The sequence below is a fragment of the Malus sylvestris genome, chromosome 15, assembly GCF_916048215.2.
Source record: "Malus sylvestris chromosome 15, drMalSylv7.2, whole genome shotgun sequence".
Taxonomy (NCBI): domain Eukaryota; kingdom Viridiplantae; phylum Streptophyta; class Magnoliopsida; order Rosales; family Rosaceae; genus Malus; species Malus sylvestris.
The window spans coordinates 13753723-13778114 of NC_062274.1; the positions used below are offsets into that span (position 1 = coordinate 13753723).

Genomic DNA, 24392 nt, shown 5'->3' on the forward strand with positions numbered 1-24392 from the left:
AGCTGCCAAGCGTGGATGAGTCACTATGAAGGAATGTTCTGAATGACCATTTAAATGCAAAGGTTGCACACCACTTCTGCCATGCAAAAGATTGAAGCAGAAGGTTCAACGGTGAGCTGAAACAGATCACTACAGCACGACACATTTCCATACCACATTCACTATTCCGTCAACAGCAAAAGTATCCCATATCATCAAGGTCGAATGTACTCTAGATTTGATGGACTTGTTTTGACCCTCAAATTCTTGAGTCGGCCTTATACTCTTGAGGGAACCAGAAAACCCTCCAGCACAGTTCAAGAATAAGCCTGTGGAAAGTTACTTCTTCAAAAGCAAAAGTATCTCATATCATCTCTTATCCATTTGCTTCTCCTTATCCTGGCAGTTGAATGAGAGACAAGGAGAATGAGAACAATCAACCGGAAGCCGAAGTCGAACCTCCGATCCTGGGTTGCTTGCTTGGAAGTTTGACTGCTTACCTTGTCTGTCACCTCTTTCGGCAGATCTCCTAACTCGACGACTTGGGGAACTCCTACTATAGGGTTTGTATCGCACTTGACCAAGCCCGAAACTACAAGTAAGCTTCAAGTGAAATTGATACATTACCTTGTGCATCTTCATCGGTTAAAGATACCACCCTTAGATGGAGGAAAAGTACTTACAAAGAAGATGTCACATCTACATATGAGACAGATAAGGCAAGTGAAAATGATACCACACCTCGGTACTTAGAAGTTTCGTGATTACTCAGCGGCTTGGATCTTACAAGTCCCCAACCGAGGAGCTTCCCTCACTCGGGAACTTAGGGGAGCACTGTTTGTACCATACTTGACCAATCCCGAAACTACTGAGCACCGGTCAACGTTATACCGTCAAGGACCCAGAAGAGCTTCCCTTCAACCAGGAGGCCAATCACAATGCGACACGTGTCAACATCATAAGCCAATCACAACACGACACGTGTCAATGTTAGAACAAAACTAGAAACTCTCTTCTATAAATAGGGAACATTCTCCCACAATAATCTCTAATGTCATTTTGTACTAAACTATTCACTAGAACTCACAAAATGAGAGCTTGAACCTATGTATTTGTGTAAACCCTTCACAATTAATGAGAACTCCTCTACTCCGTGGACGTAGCCAATCTAGGTGAACCACGTACATCTTGTGTTTGCTTCCCTGTCCCTATTCATTTACGTACTTATCTTCACTAGTGACCGAAGCAACCAAGCGAAGGTCACAAACCTGACACTTTCTGTTGTACCAAAGTCCTCGTTGATTTTGTGCATCAACAAGCTCCATCCATATCGGTTCTGTAGAAATCTTAAAGCAATTGGCGCAATCAATTCGAGGGTGGGAGGGAGAAGAGAATGAGGAATAGGTGGTGTCGTCGAGGGAGCTGAGTCGTCGTCGTGGTGGAGGAGATGACTTGAGTGGGAGTCTGGTTTAAGTCCAGGAAGGAAAGGGACGATGGGATGGAATGGATAATGGATTAGGTTTAGAGAATTAGTAAATGGGTTATAGTTAGAAACGGGCCGTTCGGGGCCCCGTTATTCCAAATCCTAGGACTTGGCCCGCCTCTTAAATACTATGGACCCACCCCGCCCCGCCCCATTTCTATTCTCAAAAAATTGGAACCGGCCCGTACTCGCCCCGAACCTTGATTACCCGTCCCGACCTGCAGTTCTTGTACCCGTTTGCCCACCCCTAATTTCTATGTCAACTTTTTTTTTCTTTCTGCTACCAAACACATACATTTGTCTTTTTTCTATCTCCTGATGTGCATAAGCAACAAATCAAACAATTCATCCTCTTATATTTATCAACAAGCAAGGAAGTTTATAATCTAATAACATTGGTAAGAAGTTTTTCCTTTAGAATTTTCCAATTGCAGAAAGTTTAACAAACCATTCGGGATTGATGAAAAAAATTAAAACCCAAATACTCATCTTCTAAACTTTAAAAAAAAATTGAAATCAAACGAAAAAATATTCATAAATTGAGTCATACCTTGGTTGGAAGATACAAAACTTCAAAATCACAATCCATCAATAAAAAAACTTGTTTTTTTCTACAAGACCTATTAGGGTTTTAGCGAGAATGAACGTAAGATAAATAAGAAGTGATGATAGGGTTTATTGATAAATTTGAGTTTTATTATTAATTTCTGTTTGTACCATACTTGACCAATCTCGAAACTATTGAGCACCGATCAATGTTATACCGTCAAGGACCTAGAAGAGTTTCCCTACAACCAGGAGGCCAATCACAGCGTGACACGTGTCGACAACAGAAGTCAATCATAGCGCGACACGTGTCAACATCAGAAGCCAATCACAACACGACACGTGTCAATGTCAGAATGAAACTAGAAACTCTCTTCTATAAATAGAGATCATTCTCTCACAATATTTCCGAATGTCATTTGTACTAAATCATTCACTAGTACTCACTAAAGGAGAGCTTGAACCTATGTACTTGTGTAAACCATTCACAATTAATGAGAACTCCTCTACTCCGTGGGCATAGCCAATCTGGATGAACCACGTACATCTTGTGTTTGCTTCCCTGTCCATATCCATTTACATACTTATCCACACTAGTGACCGGAGCAATCTAGCGAAGGTCACAAACTTAACACTTTCTGTTGTACCAAAGACCCCTCCGGTTTTGTGCATCAACAATTTCATTTTGTACTTAATAGTAATTATGCAATAGGGTAAAATAGACAATTAACAATTTAAATTTAAGTTAGATGTAGAAAGAAGTTACATGGATTCAAATAATAATAAATAGTGGATATATGATTACTTGGAAACCACTTAATTCTCGTTATTATGTGTTAAATTTGCAGATTCTGTTAAAAATACTGGAAAATTACCATCATGTTCTATAATTAGAGATAATTGAGAAATTTTAAAATTGGTGGAACCTACTTAAGTAGTCATGCTTCTGGGTATTCAATTTGAGATTACAGTTTCTTAATCATGGTTTATTATGGGCAATACGTTTAAATCACAATATAATAATTTTGAAGGAGATTCTAATAAGATTTTGATTGATATTTTATAATCTAGATCTTCATCAAAAGGGGTAGTTCATTTTTAAGTGTATCGATTGAGATGCTAAATCGATTTTGTATATAATCATAAACAATTTTTTTTTTCTTTTCTGATTCTACAATCTTCCTATTAACATAAATGTTAACATTTGTTTGATTTTCAAGATAATGGGAACCCAAGGGTACATTTTTGTTAATTTTGTGCCTTCATATGAAAAAAAAATATAGAAAAAAATAAAAATTCAAACTTGAATACGAGAGGATTGACTTTTTTTACCATTGCAAGATTATGCTGAATTGATTCACAACTTTGTTTGAATGGAAGCACTACTCTGACTAGCTGGTTTAACTCACGTCAACCGACAATGCCAGTCGACATCAATTGGGCAGTTTATACAACAGGGGTAAAAGGGTCAAAATACTTTTCTTCAATATAATAAAAGTAAACACATTATAGAATAGGGTCAAAATACTTTTCTTCAATATAATAGGAAAAGTAAACACATTGTAGAATAGTGTGGGGAGAGAGAGTAAATAGTGTGGGGAGAGAGAGAGTAAATACTGTAGACCGAGGTGGGACGGGTGAAAACATATGGCAACGAGACCGGAGAGAAGCACCGTGCGAGCGCGCAATAGAGATCAAAAGCCCGTATAAAAATAAAATATTACGAAAGGAGTCTAAGCAGTCGGAGCTCCCTATTTATAGCACCTGCAAATCCCACTAAGACGATGGCCAAATTCTCCCTGAAGAATCACAACCCAAAGCACTCCCACCACCGCTGACGCCCTCCTCCCTCCCTCTCTCTCTCGAAATTCCAATCAACCAATGGAGAGCAATAGCAGCACCAGAGGAGTCTTTAGCGTCTCAATGTGCGGCCAAGAGCAGATTGAGCTCTCCAGAGACGGCAGCCACTACAGTCTCTCAACTGGGATTTTGCCTTCCCTCGGTGCAAGGTCGAGCAACCGACGCGTGAAACTCGGCAGGTTCATTGTCTCGCCGTACGACCGCCTCTACAGGTTATGTTTTCAGACTTTTGGTTTCTGGGTTGCCTCTGTTTTCTGCTAATACTTTTATCAAACACCTTGTGTACCAAAAATCTTTTATTTGTTACTATGTTGTTTTTTGTATCAGTTGCGTTGACTAAACTTGTTTTCTTGTTTATTTTTATGTTACCTTTTTTACTGGGTTTTGTGTTTCGTAAAGAACCATTGAACTTTTACCACAAAAGGTTGAAGCTTTGTGGTTATTTTTATTAATTGTAAGTTTTTATGTCATTTTTTCTGGGTTATAATTCTTGTTCTGGGTTGTTTGTAATTAGCCCCTCTGGGATTTTTGCATTGCCTTGAATGCATATTAGTCTTTTTTTCTTCTTGATTTTTGTTATTTACTTCCGGTTTCTGTTCTTTCTTTTTATTAATTTATTCAGTCTTTTGGGTGTTTATAAAAGACGGAGATTGAATCTTGGAGGTGCCTTTTCAAGGATTCAAAGGATTCATTTATTCTGGCTTTTTATTTCCATTTTATTTTATTTCCGAAGTATGTACCTTTATGCTTATAAAGTGGTTGTTGGTATGTGTTTGAACGGTCATGAATCATGATAAAATGGTTGTTGTTGAAAATTATTTCAGTGCTAAAATTCTAGGGGCCCAAAAGTATCTTCCTTTTTTTCAAAAGAAATTTGTGTTGATTCCGTGTTGGAATATACCCTTTCTGTTTTCATGTGCACATTAGTTTGGACTGAGTCTGGATTTATGTTCTCTGAACTGAAACAGACGTATCAATTGATCGTTGGTTAAAAAAAAAAAATAAATTAATATAAATTCGTTCACTAAGAAAAGAATGTTCGGATTTGGAGGCCTGCAATTCATCTAATCTTTTCTTGTATGGAAAACAATCTGCAGTTTTATTTGGTGATTCTTGACATTTTTTGAATCAGATGGAAAAGGAAAAGTTTTGAATGCAAATCACTGAACCAAGACATCCCATATGATTTAAATTCTGCAAGAATTATATGTGCAGAGCAGAAATTTGCAATCTTGATTTGGATAATATTTCTTGGGGTTTTCTTACAAGCTGAGCCGGTTTGACTGGTTTGATCCGACTGAATTGGTAAAAGGTCTATCTTGTTGCTAAACTTGGCTCGGATTGAATTTGTTCTTGCAGGATATGGGAGACATTTCTTGTTGTTCTGGTCATCTATACTGCTTGGGTGTCGCCGTTCGAGTTTGGTTTCCTTAAAGGACCAGGGGGACCGCTCTCCATTACTGATAATGTTGTCAATGGTTTCTTTGCTATTGATATCATTCTCACATTCTTTGTGGCTTACCTGGACAAGACCACATATTTACTTGTTGACGATCGAAAAAAGATTGGTTGGAAGTATGCAAGATCCTGGTTGATTTTCGATGTCATATCCACAATCCCATCTGAACTTGCTACGAGGATCTTTCCTAAATCTCTGCAGTCTTATGGCTTTTTCAACATGCTTCGTCTTTGGCGTCTACGAAGAGTTAGTGCCTTATTTTCCAGGTATGGCAATAGTTTTTCCCAGCAGTTTTTTTACTGCAAAAATGCATATAAGCAGAAGTTTTTCTTTATGTTAACCTCCCCACTATTCTTGCTTGAACAGATTGGAGAAAGATAGGAATTATAATTACTTTTGGGTTCGCTGTGCAAAACTTATTTGTGTAAGTATTTATGATGGTTCTGGGATTACTTGCATGAACAAAATGCATTTGTTATACGGCATCACCATCTGATGGGATTTCGATGCTCCTTTGTAGGTCACTCTTTTTGCCATCCATTGTGCTGGATGCTTCTATTACCTTATAGCTGCACGCAATCATGACCCTGCGAAAACATGGATGGGAGCTGAAATCCTAGGACAAAGCCTGTGGATTCGGTATGTGACTGCAGTTTATTGGTCAATCACAACGCTAACAACAGTTGGATATGGAGACCTGCATCCAGTCAATGCACGTGAGATGATCTTTGACATATTCTACATGTTCTTCAACCTGGGATTGACGTCATACTTAATTGGAAATATGACCAACTTGGTTGTCCACGGGACCAGTCGAACTAGAAAATTTGTGAGTAAATTCATATTCACTTAATTGGATTTTGTGCAATAAAATTAATTAAATGTGAAAATATTAATTTAGTTGCTTCTGTTTACCAGAGGGATACCATACAAGCTGCCTCCAGTTTTGCGCAGAGGAATCAACTGCCTATACGCCTGCAGGATCAGATGCTTGCACACTTGTGTCTGAAGTTCAGAACAGATTCTGAAGGACTGCAGCAACAAGAGACCCTTGATTCCCTTCCTAAAGCCATCCGCTCGAGTATTTCACATTATCTGTTTTACTCTCTTGTAGATAAGGTGTACTTGTTTCATGGGGTTTCAAATGACTTGCTTTTTCAGTTGGTAAGTTCAAACCCAATCTCAAAGTTTTCAATCAAATTCTTCTCTCTAGTGAACTTGTCCGAACTTTTCAAAGTATCTTGTGTAGAATTTTGGTTTAAATTCTTATTCTTATTCTGAATTCAAAGGTCTCGGAGATGAAAGCCGAGTATTTTCCTCCCAAAGAAGATGTAATCTTGCAGAACGAGGCACCCACAGATTTCTACCTACTTGTCACTGGTGCGGCGGTAACAATTTCATCTTTCTTTTTCATTCATTTCAAAGACTTTATAACTTTCCTATTCTCTTTATTTGAATTTCTTTTCTGAACAACCCAATATAATGTTTGAATTACTTTACAGGATTTAGTGGTTCTCAAACATGGAGTTGAACAGGCAAGTCTAACACTTGATTAGAAAGGATATCTTTTGCATTCGGTAGTTGCTTTGACCTTGGTAACTGCTATATAAGATTACGAGTAACATTATTTTTATAAATTGCAGGTCATTGGTGAGGCAAAATCTGGTGATCTTATTGGTGAGATCGGGGTACTTTGTTACAGACCACAGCTCTTTACAGTTAGAACCAAAAGATTGAGTCAGCTTCTACGGCTGAATCGTACTACATTCTTAAATATAGTTCAAGCTAATGTTGGAGATGGGACTGTGATCATGAATAATCTCCTGCAGGTGAGCTTATCTGATCCAGATGTTAAAGAAACCTATTTATTTCCAAGAATTTGTATGGATGATGATTTTTGACAAGTTGCACTCTACATTGCGCTTCTTTCTTGGTGGGTTGCAGCATTTGAAAGACCTCAAGGACCCAATTATGGAAGGAGTTCTGTCGGAGACGGAGAACATGCTAGCTCGGGGTAGAATGGACCTGCCTCTCAGTCTATGCTTTGCAGCAATCAGAGGAGACGACTTGTTGTTAAATCAGTTGCTGAAACGAGGTCTGGATCCAAATGAATCGGATAATAACGGGAGGTCTGCTCTGGTATGCAAAGTCCTATGCTCTTTATTTTACCCTTTCTCTAGAGCATCAAACTCTAAATATTAACATACATTCTATGTTTCCTCTTTGTTCTGTGAAAAACCAGCATATAGCATCATCGAAAGGAAGCGAAAACTGCGTTCTTCTTCTGCTAGACTACGGGGCGGATCCTAAGAGTAGAGGTACTATCCAAACCTTTAACAAATCATTAAGTTAAACCATCCTTAAACATATAAGTGTTAAGATCAAATTAATATAATTCGTCCATGTAGAGAAATACTGGTCTTGTGTGTTGACCTTTGCCAAAACTGCTTCCAAGGTCTTTTAAGTTCACATACCTAATTAACTATAATTCAGAAATACTCTTCTATTGAGGATTCTACCGTATAACCGGTCATTCATTCTCTTCCAAATTAAAAAGAAGAGACGTATTACTGGTTATGTGGTCTTCTATTGAGGGATCTATTGTGTAAACGATTATTTATTCCCTGCTATGACAAATAAAGAGGAATGATAAGTAACCGATTACACATAAGATTCTGCCCTTGCATTTGTATAAAATGCCCTTGTATACGGACTAGGATTCTCTCCCCTCCTCTTTCCATCCCCTTCCATCCCCTCCTCTTTCTATAAAAAATTAATGTAAGATGTTGACGTGGCTTAACCGTGACCGTTCAAATAGGAGGGTAAGGAAGGGGAGAGAATCCTACTCCTATACATGTTGGCCATTGACCTTATCAGATATGGTTCACCTGTCATACATCTATGACGACTTAAGTTTTCTTATCCATTCCTTTAATAGTAAGTTGGAAAACTATGTTGACTCTCCATAATTAAACCATGAACTACTTGATTCTATTATTTGTTTCAAATTATTATATTTAATGTTTAAAAATTCTGGTTGACTTCGTAATCTGATCCAGAAGGCATGCATGTGCCTCCCACATCATGCTATCTGACAAATAGATAAATCTCTCATTAGAGTAATATTAAGCTATTGTATAGGCTTTAGAATCTGTTTATCTTATCCCTATCCTTTTTTAATATATCTTTAAAATATAGGAGTCTGATTCTTCTAGTTTTTTTATTCAACCATGCAAACTAGAGTGAAATAAAAATCATCTTTTGAAAAGAAATTTTTGTCTCATAGGTCGTGCAAATAGAAATTTGTTGTGAATCTATCTGCATAGAAATGTGAGTTATGTTAATTGGCCAAAATTATGTACCACGTCTTTGCACTTAGATTAGGATCTTCGTCTCCTTTTTTATAAACTAAAGTAGTTTAGAACGTCGTTTTATCAAAAAGAATTAAAGTTTTATACTTAAATTTTACTTATTAAGAAATAATTGGCAATTGGGAGCAGCCTCTCCATAAATGGGGGTAAGGCTAGCTGACATTCACCTCTCCCAGACCCTGCGTAAAGCGGGAGCCTTATGCACTGGGTACGACCTTTAAGAAATAATTGGCAACATGCATGCAAGTAGCCTTGTATTATTTAAGTGAAGGAAGTCAAAGCATTTCCTTTTTCCTTTCCAAAGATAGATCGTCTCCGTTGACTTGAAGATATGATTTGTAATGAAATACTTCAGCGTGCGCATGTATCTCTGCTCATGTCTTGTTTATTATGTAATTAGAACTGATTAAAATTAAAGTCATATTTTTTAATGTGGGCGGTTGTTCCCGTTCGACCTCGTCAACTCTCTGAATTAGAATAGTATATAATATCATCGTAGATATTTTTTTAAAAAAATATTGAAAATTATCCGCAATATAATAATCTTTTTCGACTTTTAATGTATGCTTATTAACTGCCGGTTAATTATGCGTTTACTATATGGTTTAAGATAAACTTTTGGGTTTAACATTAACTTAATTTTGTTTTCATGCATTGGCAGACTCAGATGGGAATGTACCACTTTGGGAGGCAATACTGAATGGTCATGAGCAAATTGCCAAGCTGCTGTTAGACAATGGTGCAAACTTGAACTCAGGGGATGTTGGTCAATTTGCTTGCACTGCTGCCGAGCAAAACAGGTTGGACTTGCTCAAGGAAATTGCCCGACATGGCGGGGATGTCACGCGTCCGAAAAGCAACGGAACCACAGCTCTGCATGTTGCAGTATCTGAAGACAATGTAGACATTGTCAAATACCTCTTGGACCAAGGCGCTGATATTGATAAACCCGACCTCCATGGCTGGACCCCGAGAGCCCTGGCGGAACAGCAAGGACACGAAGACATAAAGACCCTTTTCCACTCTAGTAAAGAACCCAAAGTCGCCATTACCATTCCCGAACACAAGAGTGGAATCCGGTTCCTTGGGAGGTTTACGAGCGAGCCAACTATCCACCCTCCACCCACAGACAGCTCGTTTTCAGGAGCGGAGGGAGGATCATGCGGCAGAAATCGCCCGAGGCGTAGGACTAATAACTTCCACAACTCTCTGTTTGGCATGATGTCAGCTGCCCACACCGGGGAGAAAGACTTGTTTCTCTCCGTTGCGGAGACGAAAAGTCCTAAGAACTACGTAAGCAACCCTGCTGCTAGGGTGACAATTAGTTGCCCTGAAAAGGGTGAAGTGAAAGGCAAACTTGTGCTGCTCCCACTGAGTTATGAGGAGTTGCTTGAGATGGGGGCAAAGAAATTCGGACTCTCACCGGCGAAAATCGTGAGCAAAGATGGAGCCGAAATCGACGATATTGATGTAATTAGAGATGGTGATCATCTTGTTTTTGCAAGTGCTGGTGAATCACAACAATAATAAGAAACTAACAGCCAAAATCCTCCGATTAATTAAAGAGGATTTGTTACTAAAATGTCGGTATTACCACGGACTAATCCAGATTAAGATATGCTGGATTAGGAGATGTGGATGAAAATGATGGACACGGCTAACCTCTTGCTGTCCTCCGTTGTCTCCATATATTTTTCTTTTGGTGTGGCTATTTTCTTGTGTTTATTTTTTATTTCAATATTATGACTTGCACGTCAAGTCACAGTGCAAGTAAATTGTTTGTGGCATCAAATGTACATGATTTACAGCCTGAAAAAGTAAAAACTGTACAATAAAATCAGTTTTATCTCAAGCCATGTGGTAAAATCAAATATTCACGCTTTTTTGTTGTCGACTAATAAAAATCAAATTAGAATACAAACATATGTAACTATAAGTTAAGCAAGTTGGTTAGGTTAATACGCCATATCGCCATATCTAAGAGCATGAGCCGCTCAAGATCCGAGGGAGACTTGATCATCCGTCTCCGCTTCCACGTCCATCTTGTTAGTGGTGACATTGATACTAGTATGCCGACTACATCGTTGGTCCTGTCAGTTGTGACATCATTCCTCTCCGGACTTGGATTTTCGGCAAGCGTTTTTTCTTTGATGTACCCGATATGCATTGAGGGAGTTTTGCGCGAACACCTCTCACTCGGCAGAAATTACGGGAGATGACTTGTCGTTGGGCTTAGGGTTTAGGGTTCATGTGATATAGATTTATAGTAAACAAGTTTAGGTTGAAGATCTTACAAAATACAAATAAAACTGAATTAAACCAAAAAATCACGTAGTCTTGGATTCAAATGAGAGATTTTTGGATTTGAGACATGTAGCTTAAATTTGAACAACAAAATAGTTTCTTGGGTTATACATGACGTTACACGAGTGACCTGGGGTGGAAATACAACGGTAAAAACTCGCTTCGCTGGAGGCATACACAAGACTCAGAGGACACAAGTCGAAGAATAGCTCAATCGGTACAATCCCGGAGCAAAGCAAAAATCACAAGTCATGAGAGTACAAAGTAGTGCACTAGTGGTAATCCCCCCAACATTTGTTGGATCTTTCTAAGTTACAAATGCAAATACACACAGCGGATTTCATATCCTGAAATTTGTTTCTATCTCTACAACAACTTCAGCATTTTCAGACGCGCTTCATGTTCGGCATCTAGTTTTGGTGGGGTATAGCATCCATGAAGATCCTCCACTATATACTCCTGCATAATTTTGAACCATTAGCATTGCAGGACTTTTGACTGATGCAAATATCTAAGATATGAAAGTTTATGAGATGATGCGGACACTCTCTTGGTCTGGAAAACTAATGCAAGTCCGTGCACATTCCAAGAAATGATTAAATACAAGTATGTAGACAGGCACAGGAGAAGAATGTCGAGGACTAACCTTTGTGAGTTCCCTCTTGGTCAGGATGTGATAATGTCTCTGCCAAATCCTCTGAATAGCCATGGTAGCGGCCAGGAAACCATAAGCTATGCCAAGAATGGCAAAGATGACAACAAACACAATCACGAGGGCAAAGCAAGCCTCCATAGATGCGGGGAAACAATCCAAGATTCCCCAACCATAGCAACAGTTCTGGCACCCGGCCATCCGTGGGTCATTGCTATTGAACGATGAACAGTGTAGTATGAGCCCGAAAAATCCAAGCAGCACAAAGAAGGCCAGTACCCCTGATTCAATACAAGAAAATAGATGTAAGGTACTGATAACAAGTGCAATATTTATTTGTCCCCATAATCCTTCTCTTTATAAACAATCAAACAAGTAGAAAACTTTGATACCGTTGTACCGAACAAGACTATTAGACCAGATCTATCCATATCAAAAAAGACATTAATAGAAAGCAAAACCAAAATCAAAACGCATCTTTCATTGATACCTCCACAATATTACTTGAAACAACAAGAACGGCCTTCTACGTGTATTGAATGATAAATGGAAAAGTAAATAGCATGATTGCCACCCCCAAATCTTTTTATCATTTTCCTCAGATATACCATTATGACACTTAGGATGCCAAATATTAAGTAGCAACAGTTATGAACCCCATAAGCTAGTCTCATGTTTGTAAATTGAATAGTTTTGACAAGTGAGAACCAGTGTGTTTAAAAGTTTCCTAGATGAGGGAGGGAAAAAACCCTGAACTAAATAACCTTTTTACATGAACAGTTTTAAGGTGTAGGATTTTACCTATACAATAATAAAATGGTATAGGATGTTTTGACAAAATACGATCCCAACCATCACTAAATGAATTCCTGAAGGCCCCATCTTTGTCCATGACATATGCAAAGCCACCAATTGCAGCTATAACCTGGAAACAAAATTAATCAGAGACGGGCGGAAGGAAAACCAACTGATTATGAAAGAAAGTAAATAAATAACAGAACAATATAAAATTCCAAAGAGCAATTGCTTACTGATTGTACAGCCAAAAACACGAGGAAAACATCCCTCGCCACAAAAACTCGGAATTTTATTTTGCGCCAGACATTGTCCTCATATGTCTCAACTCGAAGGTGAAATTGGGCTTTGCAAGTTGTGCAGTGTGAGAAAGCAAATCCTTCCTAGAAAAGCAGATGAAAGATGGAGGTGATAACAAGTTCAGTAAATTTGAAACCACTACATGGTTACACAATCTAAGAGAAAATATCACAAAATTTCACCATGATATACAATATCCTGACTCTAATAGAAAAGGTTATTTACTTTAATGGAGCGCCAGTGATCGAGACAGGACCTATGAACAAACTGCTGGGTGCCTTTGCACATGCAAGGTGAAATCAATTCATCCTCTGTAAAGTTAAACATCACAAGTCAGACCAACAGCAGCATCAATATGCCTACGCAGCAACGAGACCAAACTTAGCCCAATTTCCAAAAACATGCGAAATTCACAGTTTTTATACTCATTTCAACTCCCAAATGAATCAAATTACTGCAACCTGTTAACATAGACTTAAAACTACAAAAAGATACAATCTTTCGAAGTTTCAAACTCCGATTACAATAAATCACAACAATTTAACCCACAAAACAATTAATCACTCCTCAGGAATCACACAACACTGAAATCCAACACTGCTTAAACAAAAATTCAAATTAACAAACTTTATTTCATTAATCAAAAACTGATTGACCTGGTTCGGCATCGCTTTCGAGACAAATGCGACAGCAAGGGAAAGAGCCAGACTCAAGGTCTTCGTTGTTGATCTCACTCGAGCTTGCCGGCGACGAATCGTCCTGGTTCGGTAGCAGAGGCTCGATGTCAGTAGGGTCTCGGTCTCGCTCCCCTTCACCTGTTGGCTCCAGCTGCACTTCCCCTTTCATTGATCGGCCTCAGAAATCGCTCGAAACCCTACTCCAGCTCCCAATCGCCAACCAGAACAGAACAAAACCCCTAAAATTTGTCAGAATTCAAGCGCAATTCGTAATTTATGAGTGAGAATTGGTAACTTTCGCAGAAGTTTAACGGGGATTCCAATGGAAATTAAAGAATTAATTACGGAACTATTTGGGGATTTATTTAATTTTAAATGAATAAATACCTAGATTTTTTCTGCAGAGAATTTCCGAGGCAATTTCGTAAATCGGTGATTTTACGATGACGATAGGCATATAACTGTGCTGGGATTTATGATGTTTTCTATACGACGCAGGTTGCGTACTGCGCGCTCTCGATGACTTGAACGGGTAATCAATGGGCACTTGGACCTAGTTTATATGGACCCCATGGATTTTAGTCATTTGGGCCGTGTAACTTTAAGTGTAATGGGCCACTTGACCCGATTCGTTTTCCATGTCTATGAATTTTGTACTCAAATTTAAGTTTGTTTTACCAAATAAGCTTTTGTTGCTTCGGATACAAGTAAGGGGTAAGAGTTTACTTCGGCGCTTGAGGTCTTATGTTCGATTTAACCATCCTCTAATATTGCTTGTATCGGAACAAGGACTTGAAGAGCACCTTTATAATTCATATTTAGCACATTAGAGAGGGATTACAAGCATTTCATAAACATAAGTCAAAATATGACGAACTAGTATGTGAGCCATAGAAATGACGATAACGATTTAAGTGTAACAAAAACAAGTCGAAAGCAACGTGAAATACAGAAAAATGTACACAAAAGAGAACGCAAAAAATAAGCCAATAGGCATTCCATTACTTGATGTTCTTCATCTCACACTAATTCAAGGTTCTAGGATTGAATTCGACGAACAAAGTTCAATGAAATTTGCAGAGATCTTAAGCCACATTGATCATCGCATAACGTTTTATTTCAGAAACAGAGCATGATTGAATAATTGTCTTGATTGTCTTGATGAATATCGATGCCTTTTACCACTTCTACTCTTCTGGTTCTGGACCTTTCAATTTCTTCGAATTCGGACTTGCAGCTTCACCTTCTTCGCTCTCTTCTTCCCCCTTGATCCCCTTGCCCTTCTCTCCGATCTTTCTTTTCCCCTCGGTGGCGCTTTCACTTGGCTTCAAATCGGGTTTTGTCACGGGGGTGGCAGGAGGAACAGCAGGGTTCTTGTTAGAGCGAGCTTGCAAAGACGGATCCCCAATCGCCAGCCTCTCATCTTGAGATTTTTTCTGTATCTTCGATCTCGGACTTGCAGCTTCCTCTTCTTCGCTCACTTCTTCTCCTCCATCTTCTTGGTTCTCTTCCAGTTTCCCCTTGCCCTTCTCATCGATCTTTCTCTTCCCCAGCTCCACATTCTCAGCGGCACTTTCACTCGGCTGCGAATCAGGTTTCTGCACGGCAGCGGGAGGATCGGGGTTCTTGCTAGAGCCACCAATCAAAGACGGATGCCCAACCGCCCGGTCCTTAAGCTCTGCTTGTTGAACGTTAGTGTTATGAATCAACTCTGGAAGAACTTCCTTCGGATTTTCTTTTTCTTCTTTTTCTTCTGCCTTTGCTTGATCAGAAAGAGCCATTTTCCAATCCGCTGGAGTCATAATAATCACCTTCGGTGGTGCGGCGGACTGTACTTCTGGTTCACCGGAGTCACTGGAATCTGTTTCTTGTTCATTGGGATTTGCTGCTTCTTGTTGACCCTGAAATCCTTCTTCATCGGAATCCTCTATCCAAGAAGGTGGATTTGGCATAAGCTTTGGTGCTTCTGCTACACTTTCTTCACCGGAACTGGATGCATTGAAGTTGATTCTCAGTGGGTTTACTTGTGCTTGTTGTCCAACGAAACCCGGAATAGTCTCAGCAAGTGCTGCTCTTACATCCTCGAAATCAAAATTCTTTTCCCCTGCGGTTTCTCCTACACTGGAAGCCGGTGTATTCGCAGGAGTTGGTGGTGCCGGCTCGCTGGATTCGGTGTTTTCCTCAGAATCTTCTGCTGCTTCGCTGGATTCGGTGTTTTCCTCAGAATCTTCTGCTGCTTCGCTGGACTCTGGGGTTTCCCCAGAATATGGTGCTTCTTCTTCCGTAGAACTTGGTGCTGTTTGTTCATCGGAATCGGAAACTTGCCCAGAAATCGTTGCCCCTTGTTCACCGGAATCTGACATTTTCCCAGAAAATTTTCTTTCCCAAAACTCTATCGACTGAAACGGTTGATTACGCAATGCAAGAAGCATTAATCTCACAGAGACTTCTCTCCGTCTTTCACCACCATCTTCGCGTATTTCTTCGCATTTTCGGTTTCCAGAATGATAGAGATTTCTGGTTTTCTCTCTCAATTCTTGATCTTTCTTCTCTCTCTCTCTCTCTCTCTCTCTCTCTCTCTCTCTCTCTCTTAAGTTCTTGAAAGATTTGATGAGTGAATGGTGTCTGTGGTTTCAGTAAGCACTTCGGTGTGAGATATAAGGGAGGGAGCTCGATGGTGAAGGGCAAACCGGTAAATATCAAGATGAGTCCCCAACTGAAAATTGGCGGGAGAAACAACGGATTGTAACAAACTAACAGCTTGGTTTTGCATTAGTTTCTTTCTTTTTGGGCTTTAATATTTTGGGCCTTTCCTTTGTGGGTACTGGGCTCATTTGATTGCTTCTTGAAAACCCAACGTCTCGGTGATTAGTTTTTGGTCTTCTTATTAAAACAATGAAAATCAAATTAAGTATGCTTCTCATCTCTTCTCGAGTTAGGGATAGGCTTCATCGTCGATAAGTAATAGCCTGGAATTAAGACCCCTAAATGACTGCTCAATTTTAAAAAATGTTCAAGTGCAGTTAATTTCAAGTTTTGTTGAAAATGCTACAACCTATGAAGGTAAATTTTCATGCAAAATGTCTCGTTGCCACTAATAGTTGATCACTCAGTACAAGTTGTAATAATTTCCTCAAGTCTCTGATGTGGAACTTTATATTATTCAACATGCCTATGAAGAAAGTAACCGTCAATGTTTTACACAAAATGTCATGGGCCACTTGACCCGATTAGGCTTTGTTGCTTGGATACAAGGGTGTTGAAATAAATTCTCCTTTTAACTATTCAAGCTACGACACTCGAGGTCTTATATTTGATTCAAACATTCTTAAATAACTTGTATTGAAAATGAAATATATCACTTTGTTTTCCTAACTTTCAATTAGTATTGAGCTCCCTAAATTTTAAATTTATGCCTACATGCTCTCAACCATCACTTCAATCACAGTTTTCTACTAATTCCGACATTTGCAATGCACGTGACTAAATTTTTAGAGGCATATGCATCAACAAAATGAAAAGTCACAAAGAAACGTAGTAAGTGCTTGGAATTCTTATCATACTATCTTCATTTTCAATACATTTGGGGATGGTAATAAAACTATACGCCCATTAAATATATACGTTGCCGAAGAAACTGTGCTACAAATGTAAATACACCAAATAATGAAAGTAAAAGAATTGTAACAAGTACCAAATCTGACTGCTTAATCAACTATGTTTCCGGTTGAGCAATGAACTGATGCTTCTTTGCAACCAATTCATCGTTGCACATTGTAATGCTTAGCAGGGTGGAGGAACACGAGCACTTCATTAACTTAAAGTTGAAACGATGCGACAAACTAGTACTCAGTTCACTTGAATGATGACGAAGATTTAATGGTAACAAAAAAGAAAGTCAAAAGCGATAAAAGATATAGAAAAATATACTCAAAAGACGATGCAAAAGAAGGCAACAGGCATTCCGTTACTTGATGTTCTTCATCAGACTAATTGCACGTTGTACGATTGGCTAGTGACGAATATACCCCATGTGAGAGGCACATGCTTCACTTAAACTATTGATAGAAAATGACAGATGGCACAATACAAGCCGTTACGATATTCTAATCTCAGTCATACATTATAACCGAGTGTTCTAGCTATAATAAGAACATAAACTTAAACTTTGACTGAAAACTTGAAATCCTAGCCATCTTCAATTCTGCAGCAAGCTTAATCTCCAACAGTTCTCACCCTGTCGTCGCTACCTAATCCGGGCCATCAAATCGAGCAACTTATTTCCATGCTCCTGTAAGTTTGATTTTTCTCGTCCCGATTCAAATTGGTGTTATGACTGAGCTCAAATTGTTTTTCCTCTTAAGTTAATCAACAAATGCTGCAATTGCTCCGCAAAACCATTAATTGTGAATTAACAACAGTGGCACGTATTCTTTTTCTTCTCTTCCTTTCAATGACCAATTATGATTGAATGCTGTGTAAACTTTGGTTGCCCTGTGACTCTGCCAATGACGCCCCATCCCTTCTCTCTTCCTCCTTTTCTTTCTCCTCTTCCCTCTTTTCTCTCCCATTCTTATGTTGACATGTAGCCCGAGAGTAGTCAGCCGCACCCTCAGATCTGCTGTCGTTGGCCTCGGATTTAAGGGCTCGTGAGGTCAGCTGAATCCCGATCAGTTAATAATGTTTAAGGGCTTGTAGATCAATCATTGTTTTTTCTTATTTTATTTTGATTTTGGTAATATTTAATTGATCTACAAAATGATTAAACATGATTAAAATTGTAAAGATGAGATGGATGGTTTCACGGGACGAATGGTGGAAATAGTAGTCGGGGCGGATGGGGAAGGAGGAGAAAGGGTCGTTGGTCGATCTGGGTTATTGGAATCGATTAATGACTGTTTTTTTTAATTATTTTTATCAAAACAATTAATATTTGAAAGTGATATCTATATTTTAATTGTTATTTTACAAGTGTCAGTAAGTAATTAGTTGGGAACACCACCTGTTGTGCTTATGTGTGTGTACCCGGTCCTCTGAAAAATTTCTTGAACATTTGAGAACTCACTGAATACTGTGAAGTCAAGATTTAATGGCCCCAAGCTTTCTTGGAAGCATAGCGCATTACTGATAGAATGAGTGATTTTTCATTCATGGACATAAATACTCGCTTGAGCTAAAGCATGCACAAGCATAAGGCTCGGAACTGATAACTTATGTATTCAAGGTATAATAATTTTTCATTTTGAAGAGATTAAAAGACGATCATTATACATGAAGAAAACATCTCTCTTCAAATACTCTCATGTTGAGGAAAATTGAAATTAATAAAAAAAAAATCTTTTGTAATTCATCTTTCGCTACAAATTTTTTCATTTTTTCTTTCATCTTTATAAATTGTGACTTATCCATTCAATTCAATCTTGAATACCAAACCAGCCTTTGTAATTAAGTTACGCAAAACACAAACTGCTAATGAGCTTCAAACTCCAACAGCGACACAAACAAAAAGTAACGTTTGAACGTGTTGACTACGTGGGTTAAATTATGATCTGGTCGCCAGACTTGAATGCTTTTAAGTCATTAATCATTGGAGGAGGATTATATCCCCTCCTAATCTCTCCCCCTTCCCTTTCTTCCTATTTGAACGGTTATGGTTTAGACACGTCAACATCTGATATTGATTTTTTTTACTAAGACAATAAGATAAAAAACAATATGTGATAGGAGAGGAAGGAAGGGGATGGGAATAAGAGGGGAGAGAATCCTACTCCTTAATCACTACCGGTCTCTGGCTTATTTGAGAGCAATTCCACCCTTAAAAACTTTGCGCCAGCACCCATCGCATTTATCCACTCAAGTGAACATTAATATACCCCAATAAACAGTAATAAGTCAAAACATCTCCACCCCTAACAAAAAAAATAGCCTAGTCAATTTTATTAAAATATTATCTATTTTTTATTACAATGGTCCTCTTGTCCGACTCGTCATCGTCAACCTCCGTACTTTCTCCGTCGTCCTCCACTTTCGCTTTCCCTTTCTCCTTCTTGTTCTCCGCCTCGGCCTCCACTTTCTCCTTCCCTTTCTTCTTCTTGTTCTTGTTCTCCACTTGGGTTGGTGCTGAAGTTGGGCCAACCAGTCTTAGTCAGGACCACCAGAGTGTTCTCGTATCGTGCAACGACCATGGCTCTGATGACGGCATCAACCATTATGTCGAGAGGTTTTGGTATCGGAAGCCCATGGTGAGGTAATCTTGGAATCCGAATGGGTGCTTCTGAAACAGGGGAAACTCGGCCTCCGCCTTGCTCTTGCCAGAGTTGTCATCACCTTCCTTCACAACTTCCCCTTCCGCTTCTTTCGCCTCCACCTCTTCCTTCTTCGCCTGCTCTTTCTTCTTCTGAGCTCCCTTGAACTTCTTCATCGCCGACGCCACGGGTCACCAGCTTGATTTCGCCAGCGCCACTAGTTGCTTTTCTTTTTGCTCAGTCGTCTTGTGTTTCCTCGATGCCATTCCCACAAAACACACGCTAATAGGCTGGTTCATGGCTCTGTCAATTCTGGGCTAGCCTAGAGACCAGCTTGGGTTAGGTGCCAGGCAATTGAACGGGTTGGAGTGGATTGACTGAGTCCCGGCCCCTTTTTTTTACAGGGTGTCGGCCTAATGGTGTTCCGGTGGAAGTGCTCTGAGTGTTTTGAAGTTTCCCCGACCCCATGCACATATATGCCATTAGTTTCCATATACGGTCGTACCTAAATTCCATACAAGTCAAACATCCACGCACACACGTCCAGTCCACCCTTACATTTCAAGCTCTGTATAGCCTGACTCAGACACCTTTTGGATATTTCATGTGGCTGTTTTCAAGTACTGTTGAAATGTAAGCTATATCGCAGACTTGAAGGTTCGAAGGCAGGACCAAAAGGAACATAAAAGATGCAACGACTAGCTTGTAAAGGAATGAAGCATATGATTCTAGTTTTTCAAAGAACAGATGTAAGGCTAAGATTAGAACTAATGTAGGGCTGTGATTCATATATCCAGTTGTCCATTTGAAGGATGTGTACTATATGCAATACCTGCAGATAAGTAAGAAGAATGTTTTTGAAAAAATTACAATGAATGAAAAGTTTAGTACTGCTGCCATGTTTTGCAGTCACTGAAATTCTCTGAAAAATTCCTTTTGTTCTTCCTCAGCTTTTGTTCTCAATCATTCCTTAAATATCCAATTTCTAACATGGCCTCAGAGCCGTTTTTCGATCTTTAAATGGGCGTTGTTTTGATTCAAGGGGAGATTTCAATTTGAAACTCTAAAAGTCCCGAAACCCAGTTTTCTAAATTTTTTTGAAAACCTTCAAAACTCCTCAAAATCTTTCAAAGTCTCTTCCTTTCTTCTCAAAATTTCTATCAATACCAATGGAGAAGTTAAAGCTTCAGTCTTTGGTAGAGAAAACTATGAGTTTTGGAGTATCAAAATGAAAACAATCTTCAAATCTCATGGTCTCTAGGAGTTAGTCAAGGAAGGGTATGAAACCTCTACTGAAAAGGTTGTAGATGCTAAGAAGCTTCCTCTTGGCAAGGAAATCATCTTGAAGGAGAACATGACAAAGGATACGAAAGCCTTGGGGATTATTCAGAACTCTGTCACAGACCGATTCTTTCCTAGAATAGCTCATGAAGAAACCTCAAAGGGAGCGTGGGACAAACTCAAAGAAGAATACAGAAGAGATGTAAAGGTAAGAAAAGTTAAACTTCAAACTTTGAGAAGAGATTTTGAGTATGCTAGAATGAAAGAAGGAGAACCCTTAAATGATTATTTCAGTATGATGTTTGAACTAGTAAATCAGTTGAAAACCTATGGAGAAGAACTTGCTGATGCTAGAATAGTGCAGAAAATACTTATCAGTTTTACTAGAAAATATGATAATATTGTCGATGTTATTGAGGAGACAAAAGATCCTGATACACTAGGAATACAAGAAGTTGTAGCGTCAATCAAAGCCTGTGATAAAAGGTTAGATAGACATGCTGAAAATATGACTGAAAATGCCTTCCAAAGGTTGAACATTGGAGGCAAGAGCATATACTCCAATGGGAAATTCTTTGGAAATCAAAATTATAAAGGCAAAAATGAGTGGAAAAGAAAGAACAAGAGATGTGATAGTAGAGTTAGTGTAGTGCAGAAGCAAGGTGCAAGTAGTAGTGAAGGAGAGACATCCAAAACTGCTTGTAAAATCTGTGACAAACTACACTTTGGACCTTGCTGGTTCAAGGGAAAACCCAAGTGCACAAAGTGTAATAGATTTGGACACTGGGTGAAAGACTGCAATGCCAAAGGCAATCAACAGGTTAACTTTGCAAATCAGGTGGAGGAAGCCAATGTGTTATTTTCTCAGTGTAGAATGGCAACAATGGAGAAGGCTAGTACCATCTGGTATATTGATAGTGGATGCAGTAATCATATGACTGCACAAGAGTCATTACTCGTTGATATTGACACTTCTTTCAAAGGCAGAGTTAAAATGGGAAATGGAAACTTGGTTGATGTTGTTGGCAGAGGTACTCTAGTTATTGAAAGCTATAAGGGAAAAAGATATATTAGAGAAGTGATGCTTGTACCAGGACTTGATGAGAATCTTCTCAGTGTTGGGCATATGATTGAACACAAGTATTTTCTCTTGTTTGGTGACTCTATGATAGAAATCTATGATGACATGTCACCGTCAAACCTGGTGGCTAGGGTATTGATGAAGGATAACAGAAGCTTTCCTCTTTTCTTGAAACATATGGATTTAATTTCCATAAGGACATCTGTGATTGAAAATGCCTGTCTATGGCACAGAAGGCTAGGGCATCTTAAATACCAGAGTCTAAAGAACTTGAAGAACAAGAAGTTAGTGTATGGCCTGCTTGAGATTGATGAAGTGAAGGAAATGTGTGAAGGTTGTGCAATGGGAAAGCAACATAGGGAACCATTCCCTACAAGTCAAACCTGGAGAGCAACTGAACCACTAGAGCTGATTCATAGTGATGTTTGTGGTCCAATGAGGATTGCATCACTTGGAGGTAATAGGTACTTCTTGACCTTCATTGATGACAAAAGTAAAGATGAGAGGAACAAAACCTTACCACTATAAAGTCTTAAATCCATCGGAAACTCGCCGGAAAAACCCATGATAGTCCGGCCACCCCTGCAACTCAACGAACCCGAGCTTCCCGACGTTCAAAACCTTCCAAAATTCTTCTAAAAGCTTCGTAGAAGTTCTAAGGCTCACTATAACCTTAAAACTCGATGAAACCTCCGCGATCACGACGGGGTCACTGTGCACCTCATCGGGGGTTTTTGGTTCTCGGGTTTTCGAAGCTTTCGCGACTAACCAAAGGTATAGATCGAGTCCTGAGCTCACAAGGAACACGAAAACCACTTCTTCGACGTCGATTTGTGCCTGCAAAGGTTGGTTTGAAATCTGTACGTACAATTGTATGGAAATGGAAAGAAGTTCGAGAGGGAAGGAGAAAGAGAAGGGTCAACGTGATTGATTGGTGTGTGTGTGTAGTCAGGGTTTGGCCAACCAAACAAAAAATAACTAAAACTTAAGTTCCACAAACTTAGGAATAAACTAGATTGGTCTAAAACCTAAGCTTAAACCACACCACCACACAATATAACTCAACGACCAAGGGTATTCTAGTCATTTCACACCATCGATAAAATATATTTCGGGACGGGCTGTCATAAGTACTCAACCTATTGAAAATGTCATATTCGTTAAGTCACAGTTAAAAACCTGTTAAATTAACTAGAGCTTACTATGTCTCTGTTGACCCTAAAAACTACTAAGCCTACGTGGCGCGTAGGCCGAGTAATCTATAAACTAACTACGTCATTCGGTGAATGCAGGGCGTGCCAACTCGTCGGTCGAACTCGGTCGAGGAGTAAATTTTGTTGATGTTGCGTTGGGTCGCGCTACTGACTTCTGCGTCTTGCGATTGCGGCCGAGAAAGGAACACGTCTCGGCCTCTTGGATTCTCGAGCCTGAAGACAAGGCTACTATTCTTACAAAGTTCACGAATCAAATTCGGTTTTCAATATGCCGAATGTAATAACTGTAACACCTCACTTTGCCGAGAAGGCTGATGAGATGACCTCGACCAATAAGGATTCAGAAATCCTTCTCTACCGAGACTTGGATAGGTAATCAACCATCCTCGCCGTAGTGCTGTTAATGCCTACGGAAGATGCTGCAAGACCGACTGATTCTACGGTGACAGAGCTATCTATGCCGACTTAAGATATCACCGGTTGCTTTCACAGTGTTGTTGATGCCAACGGAAGATGTGTCAGCGAAAAGAGAAAATAAAAATCTCAAAGTTGTTGAGAGAGTTTGCGCAGGGCAGTTGTGTGTTCAATTGGAGAGTCCTTGAAAGTTGCCTGCGACTCTGTATTTATAGTGATGAATACGCACTGGTTGATAAGCTGAAAAAGACTCCCAAACTATTAAAACTCATCTTCATCGAATCCAAGATAATCTGCATGCTTGGATAACGTCCATCTAATCAACCACCCAATATATACATATATATATATATATACATATACATATATATATATATATACATATACATGTATATATATATATATATATGTATATATATATAACAAAGTTTGCACCTTTCCAATGAGTTGTCAGACCTAATGTCGCCAATTATATATATATATATATATATATATATGGCTGATAGCATTTTACACGGCATACAGGCCATGTCCATCATCAATTTACTTCATCTGACAACACCCCCTTAGGTCTCCTATCTCATCCTCACCTCATCCACAATAGCCATCATCATTCTGATCAAACGAATTTTAAATTCATTTTACTTCCAAGTGCTGTCAGACATCCCAAATCAATTCGAATTGTACCGCTTATTTGGGATATGAATCGCATTCTACTTATTTGGTTTAAA

At 39.1% G+C, this 24392-nt stretch overlaps 3 protein-coding genes across 4 annotated transcripts; 1 reads left to right on the forward strand and 2 right to left on the reverse strand.

The window, feature by feature from the left end:
• The first annotated feature begins 3638 nt into the window (after window positions 1-3638).
• LOC126605884 (potassium channel AKT1-like) lies at window positions 3639-10409 on the forward strand. The gene is made up of 11 exons (XM_050273329.1): window positions 3639-4080; window positions 5228-5593; window positions 5694-5751; window positions 5848-6156; window positions 6246-6491; window positions 6617-6715; window positions 6830-6862; window positions 6971-7156; window positions 7272-7466; window positions 7570-7645; window positions 9360-10409. Exons 1-11 carry the CDS (start codon window positions 3890-3892, stop codon window positions 10223-10225), a joined length of 2625 nt encoding a protein of 874 aa, XP_050129286.1. The 5' UTR covers window positions 3639-3889; the 3' UTR covers window positions 10226-10409.
• Window positions 10410-11035: 626 nt separating this feature from the next.
• LOC126605889 (uncharacterized) lies at window positions 11036-13947 on the reverse strand. Of its 2 annotated transcripts, none has more exons than XM_050273336.1 (7): window positions 13814-13947; window positions 13406-13665; window positions 12975-13060; window positions 12686-12832; window positions 12456-12579; window positions 11649-11935; window positions 11036-11461 (listed from the first exon to the last, which is right to left on the reverse strand). In XM_050273336.1, the coding sequence occupies exons 2-7, from the start codon at window positions 13593-13595 to the stop codon at window positions 11369-11371; spliced, it is 927 nt and encodes a 308-aa protein (XP_050129293.1). In that variant the 5' UTR covers window positions 13596-13665; window positions 13814-13947; the 3' UTR covers window positions 11036-11368. The 2 variants fall into 2 exon arrangements, with proteins under 2 accessions (XP_050129293.1, XP_050129294.1); XM_050273337.1 differs by having other exon boundaries at window positions 13406-13632; window positions 13814-13930.
• Window positions 13948-14613: 666 nt separating this feature from the next.
• On the reverse strand, window positions 14614-15789 carry LOC126602691 (uncharacterized). Its single transcript, XM_050269594.1, has one exon. It carries the CDS (start codon window positions 15787-15789, stop codon window positions 14614-14616), a length of 1176 nt encoding a protein of 391 aa, XP_050125551.1.
• Between the last annotated feature and the right edge of the window lie 8603 nt (window positions 15790-24392).

Excerpts from the sequence above, each read along its gene's own strand:
- LOC126602691 (XM_050269594.1), bottom strand. The coding sequence starts at position 15,789 with ATGTCAGATTCCGGTGAACAAGGGGCAACGATTTCTGGGCAAGTTTCC.
- LOC126605884 (XM_050273329.1), top strand. The coding sequence starts at position 3,890 with ATGGAGAGCAATAGCAGCACCAGAGGAGTCTTTAGCGTCTCAATGTGC. Across the intron at positions 6,492-6,616 it reads ATGACTTGCTTTTTCAGTTG|GTCTCGGAGATGAAAGCCGA; the intron begins GTAAGTTCAAAC and ends CTGAATTCAAAG. Across the intron at positions 7,467-7,569 it reads ATAACGGGAGGTCTGCTCTG|CATATAGCATCATCGAAAGG; the intron begins GTATGCAAAGTC and ends GTGAAAAACCAG.
- LOC126605889 (XM_050273336.1), bottom strand. The coding sequence starts at position 13,595 with ATGAAAGGGGAAGTGCAGCTGGAGCCAACAGGTGAAGGGGAGCGAGAC. Across the intron at positions 12,833-12,974 it reads ATCACTGGCGCTCCATTAAA|GAAGGATTTGCTTTCTCACA; the intron begins GTAAATAACCTT and ends CTGCTTTTCTAG. Across the intron at positions 11,462-11,648 it reads CCAAGAGGGAACTCACAAAG|GAGTATATAGTGGAGGATCT; the intron begins GTTAGTCCTCGA and ends AAAATTATGCAG.